At 40.0% G+C, this 8,007-nt stretch overlaps 1 protein-coding gene across 1 annotated transcript in view; it reads right to left on the reverse strand.

Moving 5' to 3' along the window:
- Positions 1-2,276: 2,276 nt before the first annotated feature.
- The window catches only part of SGCB (sarcoglycan beta), a 7,115-nt gene continuing 1,384 nt past the window's right edge, over positions 2,277-8,007 (reverse strand). Inside the window, exon 3 of the mRNA XM_023745485.1 lies at positions 2,277-5,340. Within this exon, the coding sequence (XP_023601253.1) occupies positions 5,137-5,340 (204 nt within the window). The 3' untranslated portion in view covers positions 2,277-5,136. The remainder of the gene's footprint in view (positions 5,341-8,007) is intronic.

Consider the following 8,007-nt stretch of genomic DNA (forward strand, 5'->3'; position numbering starts at 1 on the left):
CCTCTGGTGGTCAGTGCACTCCCACAGGGGGAGCGCCACTCAGCCAGAGCCCAGCTCACAGCTGGCAAGCGCAGCCGTGGTGGCGGGAGCCTCTCCCACCTCTGCGGACATCCCCCGAGGGCTCCCGGACTGCAAGAGGGCTCAGTCTGGGCTGAGGGGACCCCCGCCCCCCCCCCCCGCCCCGTGCACCAATTTCGTGCACTGAGCCTCTAGTTAAGATATAAACATCAAGGATCTTTTTCACCAAAGATTTCTGAGAAGCAATGAAAAGTTTTAAAACAAGTATTTATACATTTCAGTGGCTAAATATATACACAAAATGTTTTTAAAAGTAAATGGATAATTTTTGTTTTAATGACACCAAATTTCATGAATAACTACATTATTCAGTATGTAGACTTGCAACAAACTGTCCCTTTCTGCTCTAATGGCACCATTTAGTTCATCACTCGTCCTAAATACTAGAATGGCTTAACTGTTTCTCCTGCCACGGCCTCATGATTTTCCTTCTTCTTGGCCCATCCTATTCCAATGGGTTATTGCCCCGTAACACTGTTTTCCTCCTATCATTCCCTCATTCAAAAGCCTCAAAGAGCTCCTGAGTGCCTGTAGTCCAGTCCCTCAGGTTGGCAGGCAGGGCTAGCTAACCTACGGACCACTCAGTACACATAGAGCCATTACAAGACGCGGCTGTGCTCAGCACTAGGCTAGTATATGGACGTCTCATGCTGAAATGAGCTTTTGTAACTCCCAGCTCCAAGCTCAACGCCTTTTCCTCTCCTCACTCCAAATCCTACATATGGCCTGGAGACCCCTTTCCCAGCTTTAGCCTATTTTATCTTTTCAGAAATCTTTCCGTAAATATTTACTGAATTTACACATTAGTAGCATTCAGTGTGACAGAATATCAATATTATCCCGCATTCCCATTTCTTTGTTTTGTGTCTGTTTTAAACTCCCCGGAAGGCAGTTCCTTAAGGGCCATGTTTTCCACGTGGTGTGCTGCATATGTAAATTTCTCCCTCGTTTTACATTTTTAATAGTTTGCAGTCTGTTGCAGGGCTATGTTCTGTTTGGATGAATGCACGCAGCGAATGAAATGTACCAGGCAACTTTTAAACTTTGTTCACACAAGGTCAATTCTCCATGTTTTGAAGGGCATCTAAATTCAGAGACACGGGGCCATGAACTGCAAAGGTGCCCTGCAGCATGCAGAAGTGACTTATTTTTATAGTGTGGCTCTTATGCAATACCAGAAATTGAATTAATTCTAGTTGGAAAGATATTTGTTTCTACAATGAAAGCTGCAATCATTATATATACAACTGTATACCAAACTAATGCAGTATCAGCAACAAAAAATATAGTAATTCACAGGCATGCTACTTTCCAATATTGAACAGAAACATGGTTAAAAAATACTTATTCTTAAGGGGAGATAAAGATTTTCATGGACCTGGTTCTTCCTAATTTTGAGAGATCTATACATTATCTAACAGACTTGAGTTCAAAACAGCTAGGTAATGGTAATCTTATGTCCTAAAGTAAAAGTTATTAATATGTAAAGAAAAATGATATGTACTACATATAAGTTTATACATATTAGGTAAGGAACCCCTGAGAACTCTAGAAAAATTTCCTGAGGAACTGAAAAACAACTTGGTAAAATGTAAATCTTTAAATGGACACATTCAAGCTGAAGTTGAGGAAGCAGAACTACTGGGTGTGTATGGGTGTCAGAGAGTGAGAGAGATAAGGGAGGGCAGTAAAAAAACAAAGGAGAAAGGAGAGTTCATTCTTATATAAAAGGAAGAGAAGTTAAAGAAATGAGAAGAAAAAAATCAGAAGAGGCTATTTCTGATAAGATGTAGAAAGAACACAACAGCAGCGCTGTTTCTAAGCCATACCTTATGATCTTAGGTAGTTTCCAAATGGGTCTCCACCTGGATCCAGCCAGGTGGGAATTTTAGACCCGAGCCTCTGAGGCTCCACCCATCTGCCCGTGGAGCCTGCCTGTGGCAAACCTTCACCCTTTCGTCACAAGGCCCTGGCCTCCTGCCACAGTGACAGCGTGCACGCGTCCCTGGGACTCTGAGGGAACGCGCAGAGGGAGGAGGGACTATCCGAGCTCTACAGCTTCTACTTTTGAGCTCGAGGATCAGAGAGATCACACAGATACGGACGGTGCTCCATTCTCAAGCGATATTTAAGCTCATCATGTTTCTATGATTATGTGGAAACCTGATAATATTTTAACCATTAAAAAATGAACAGCAAGCAGTTGACAGAATCTTTATTGTAAACAGAGGTCATTAATAGTTGTTACAAACTGAACTGAAACTCAAAGTTAGCAATCTGAATCAGATTTATAGGTTTCCTTTTGTTTGGCATAACTTGTCATCTTTGCACCTGCAGCACTTTTAAAAAGATTGCTAAAATTATCAGCATATCAATGGTCTCCTTTATGTCAAGTTTAGAACCAGAACATTCTTACCCTCTTAAGAAAACTCATTCAAAACTAGGTAGAACTTCCACCTTTTATCATCAAAGCTATTACACAATTTTTTTTACAACGCAAAAGAATACAAATAAGTATATTTTAAATATTACAGACCATATATGGGCAGTCCCCACCTTGTGTCGTTTTGCATTTTCCTACTTGCTCTAAAGTATCTTTCTTTTATTTCATGTGTTCCCCTGACCACTGCAATCCACTCTGAAGTACTGCATTAGCCACCGCCCCCAGCCTGCTGCTAGTCACAGCAGTGCTCAGTGTAGGGGAGGAACAGCGGGTAGAAAGAGGAACGTTAACATTTCAGTTTATAGAAAAATACCATCTGGTGGTGAGAATGAGTAGCTAAAGCTTTACTGTTATGCAAAATAGATCACAGGTAAAAAGGATGGTTTGTTCTTGATCTGCTCTCCAGTGAATTTTCCACTCTACAGTTTAGTGAAAAGGCAAGGACCACCTTCAAAGTGTCCTCAAATACTATACCTGTTACCTTAACAATCAGTTCTATAAAACATCAAAATATCCTCTAATGTCAAAAGCACTTAATGGAGATGTATCAAAAACAGAAGTATTTCTCAACGAGGAGCAAAAATAGATATTTCATGAATTATATTCAATAAATAAAACATTGTTAAGATAGTGTTTTGTAGTTTTTGTAAAAATATTTAAAGAAATATTCAAAACAAATCTAAATAGAGCAGACAAGTGATGGATGTAAAATTTAAAAATATACTGAGCATCTGAATGGACATTTCAATGATTTTTTCTTGACTATCACTCAGATGTTAATTGGTACTGAATATATTAAAATCGGTTCTGAATATCACTGCAACTATAATACTCAGAGGTCATAAATTTCATTCTCTTTTTTATTCATTTAAAAACTGCACTCAGTACTGTATAGCAAGTCAGTTTCTATTTTAGTATACTTCAGTACACTATTCATAATCTCTAAGGCATTTGGTTGTTCTATCAGAGAGAACTGTAACATGCTGAATGCAAATTGTTTTTGTATTGATTTTCCTATCCACACAGCTCAAAGTGCCCATCCCAGAATGTAGGCCGGGGCCTACGATTTATCACTACTGCCTCCTTACAGCACACTACTTCAAACTCTCTGTCCCTGATACTGTGCATGTCTTAACAATACCAGAGAGTGCCTTTCAAGTTGAATAGAAAATACATTAAAAATCACTGACTTGAGGGTTGAAAATCATTCCAGTGGGATGGTGATGTTATAACAGAGATCAATTCTCATACTTAAAACTGACTTGTATTATTTTCTGCATTGCACCCTTAGTCCAGTGCTTCCCAACTTTATTCAAGGCACGGCACACATTAAAAGGGGTAGTAACTATATGGTGCACCCTGGGGTGAACCCACCAGCCATTCTGGACAGTGGGACTTGCCACTTCTTACTGTGCTGCTCTGGGGGCTGAGGGTATAAGTGTTTGGCAACCCTTTTCCCCAATTCAGGTACTCCAGTGCGCCATGGCCCACCAGTCAGGAAACTGGGTAACCCATTACCAGGCCAATTTGACATTTTGGAACTAGCTTAGGAGAGTTTAAAATCTGAAGGGATTGGCTTTTTTTAAAAACACGAGGCTGATTGGTTTATTTTTTAACCGGAGTAAGTATACCTGCTTGATTTCTTTTTAAAAATTTATTGTTTAAAGTTGATTTGATTCTTATCTGTAAGTCTGAATTAGTCTTTGTTCATCTTTATAGAGTTTTAATAATTGAAACCAATGCATTAAGTGAAAATAACAAGGTGTTTGGAAGCAAGTGTATCTAGGTTTGAATCCCAACTCTGCTATTTTCTACGTGAGATCAGGAAAGCTTCTTAAGTTTCTGATCCTCAATTTCTTAATAGTAAAAACTGGGACAATAACGTCTACTTACAGAGCTCGAGTGAGAATTAGAGAGAGTACCCATGCAACGCCTAGACAATGCCTAGGATGTGTAAGAAGCTTAATAAATGACAACTGTCATCATTATCTAAAAGTTAAAGCTAGGATGGTATTTTAATTTCTACCACATGGTGAACAGTTAATATTTATTAATATTTAACAAGTAAACATTCTATTACAGAGTATTCTTCCAAGTGCAAAACTAAGAAACCACACACAGTCTTCTACTACCTCACATATGTGCAGTGAGAATGTGGCTGAAAGTTAATGCACTAGAAACCTGTCTTGCCTCTTAGAAGTGAAAAGAGAGCATTTAACACTTGACAGTGTACCTTTCAAACATCTCAAGGGGGTCTATGCCCATTAGTTACCAAAAGCTTACTTACAATGAATCTAACAGTTGCTTCAGCCCTTTATCTTTTAGACAAGGAATAGTGGAGTTTTAAAAACACTTTTAAAAAATTTGGATTTTATTCACATCTGATAATTATTTTAGAAAACGTTAACTTGAAGATCAGTGCAACTTAATGAAAGGTCTATTAGAATTTAGGCTCTCTGAGACTGTTTTAAATATGGAGATTGTAATAGATACAGTAGTGCTCTGCAGATAAAATAATTACCAGTATCACAAACTCTGTAAAAACATAATTGCATGCATACTCTTAAAAAAAAGTCAAGTCAAACTATGAACATATTGAAGACCCTCCGGTTGTTCTAATGAGTGTTCCCGCAGGGGTGGTCTGAGACCTGGCAGCCCATGCTCTGGCCCGTCACCTGCACCTTGAAGAGAGTCCCGTCGGCACACATGCAGAGCTTGTAGCGCACCCACTCCCCAGCACCAAGCTGGTCCCCACCGGAGGAACTAGGCAGGCGAGTGGTGCTGACCATCACGGTTCCATTTAGGATGATGCTGTTTTCCTAGGAGGAGAATAATAAGACCTATTTACCTCCACAAATGGGGATACAACAAGTTTAATAAACAGAACTTACTGGAATATTAACAAGTAAAGAAGGCAGTAAGCGAGAGTGACGTCGTGACCAAAAGGACAACACAGAAACCAAAACTAATGTCAAGATTCAACCAGTGACCTCTTAGTAATAGTTTACAACATACACCAATACACTTGTTACACAATTTACTCCTCACTAGTAACAATTACAGCAGAATTCCTAAGTGCATAATGAGGCTGATGCTGACAAGATCTCAGACCATTTAATTTACTTCCTGAGAGAGTTTTCAGTTACTGCTTGGTAAGTTTCTGATGATGCTAAGAAAAAGAATTTTCCCCTGGAGAAAATTTACTTTAATTCCCACTGTTTCTGCATCACACAGATGCAGATTCAAGCGTATACTTTGGAAGACCAGGGACTCCAAGGAACTGCCTGGAGGGTCTCTTCTTCAGTTCCAGGAACTTTCTTGTATTACAGGCCCTTTCCATCTCCCTTCTTTGCTGTTTCCTTTTCTTCTTTTCATTCATTCAACAAATACTTATTAAATGTCTACTCCGTGTTGGACACTATTCTAGGTGCTGGGGATACAGCAGCCAACAGACAGGCAAAGTCCAAGTTCTCCTGCAGCTGGCATTTAGATGGGGAGGGGCAGACAATAAACACACCAACAGGGAAAACTAACAGGACATCATCTGAGAAGAGTCAGCCAGGGTACGTAGAGAGAGTGACCAGGCAGGGTTCCACTTTACACAGGTGGTGGGGAAGGCCTCTCTGATGAGGTCGAAGTCCAGAGGAAACTGGGTCATGTGAAGGAGTGAGCCATGTGGGTTAATGGGAAGGAAACGATACACCAAAGGCTCCAAGGGAGATGTGCCTGGGGTTCAGGAACAAGTAGGAGGCCAGTGTGGCTGAAGCAGAGAGACTGGTAAGAGATGAGTCAAAGAAATAACTAGGGGCCACATGTAAGGCCGGGGAATGGACTTTGGATCTTACTCTGAACTAGATGGGAAGCCATTTGTAGGGTTCTGAATAGGGAAGTGATATGAGCTTTTGAAAAGGATCACTCTGGCTGCTGTACAGAGAACTGACTACAGGGCGAAAGGGGAGTCAGGGACCCTTAGGAGGCTGTTCAACAGTGCGGCAGGAAACGGTGGTGGCGATGGCGGTGGCAGAGCCTGAAGGCTTGGACTGTTGTGTTTGAAATGCCTATTAGATAGTAAAGTACAGTAAGTAGTTGGATATGTGAATCTTAGTTCAAAGGAAAGATAAAAGCAGGAATTTGAGAATCATCAACTTATAGAGGGTATTTAAAGCAATGAGAGAAAGTTGGTTATGAAGTAACGAAAATGGCTCATTGATCAGGAAGTGATAGTATAATGGACTAAATATAGTTCAATTTTGTACCAATGCTGCCATCGTGTGGTCATTTAATTTTATTTTCTTTAAATTGCTAGTGCAGTTATTTTTAAAAGCAGTTTTATAAAATTCTAATTATTAGCTATACACTTAAAACTAATCACTAATATTAACTAAATTACAAAGCTAATTATCTTTTCAATATTGGCCTTTATTTCTTTAACTGTGGAAAAATGGATATGGTGTATGTATACTACAAATTATTTTAATAATTGTCATATTAACAACAGGTAGAATTTCCAGGTAGAAAAAGTAAAAGACTTAGGTCACTTGCTAATGGCTAGGTACAAATCTATCACATTTATTGCTTCTTTGAGTTTCTAGTGCAGAGAACAATGCCCCCACTGTGACCATTCTTCAACACTATTTGTTTAGAGGAATGTAAAAAATACCCTGCATTGCTATTGAATTTTTGGCAAGAATCACATTTTATGTCCATCTTTTTTTATTCAGAGATTGGAATATGTGCTTTAGGGGGGAAAAGCTATTTATGAAAGTGAAAGAACTTAATTTTTTAAAGTTTATTTTTTCTAAGAACTATGAGATTAAATTTAAATAAAGGAAAGAATTATTTTATAAGTCCTTAGGTTTGTTAACTTTTGTCATTTAGTGCTTGGTAAAAAAAAGTTAATTAGCTTGAATTAATTAACATATAGCAGGTGCCTAAAGACATCTACACTAATAAAAGAGAAAAATGGTAATTGGCGTACGACCGATACCCTTCCCATTGGCTAATCAGCGTATCCTTATGCAAATTAACTGTCAGCCAAGATGGCGGCCGGCAGCCAGGCAGTTGGAAGCGAACATGAGGCTTGCTTGCTCCAGTGACTGCAGACTCCAACGTTCCCCGCCTGACTTGCCGGCCTCTGAGCTGGCAGTTTGAAACATTCTAACAAATATAGCCGGCTGGGATCTCGGAGCTGAAGTTATACATTGTTTCGATTATAGAACTGCAAACAAACCAGCAGCGGAAGCCTCAGAGCTAGAGCCAGAGCTAAAGCTGGCCCAGAAGAAAAAAAGAAAAGAAAAAAAGGAGTGGTTGGGAGCTTCAGTCAAAACCGCCAGCCTAAAAGCAGCCCTCAGCCCCTCACCCAGACTGGCCAGGCACCCCAGTGGGGACCCCCACCCTGATCCAGGACACCCTTCAGGGCAAACAGCCGGCCCCAGGCTCTATCCTATATAGTAAAGGTATATGCTCCAGCACGGGATCAGCGGAGC

The sequence above is a fragment of the Myotis lucifugus genome, unplaced genomic scaffold (assembly GCF_000147115.1).
Source record: "Myotis lucifugus unplaced genomic scaffold, Myoluc2.0 scaffold_549, whole genome shotgun sequence".
Classification (NCBI taxonomy): domain Eukaryota; kingdom Metazoa; phylum Chordata; class Mammalia; order Chiroptera; family Vespertilionidae; genus Myotis; species Myotis lucifugus.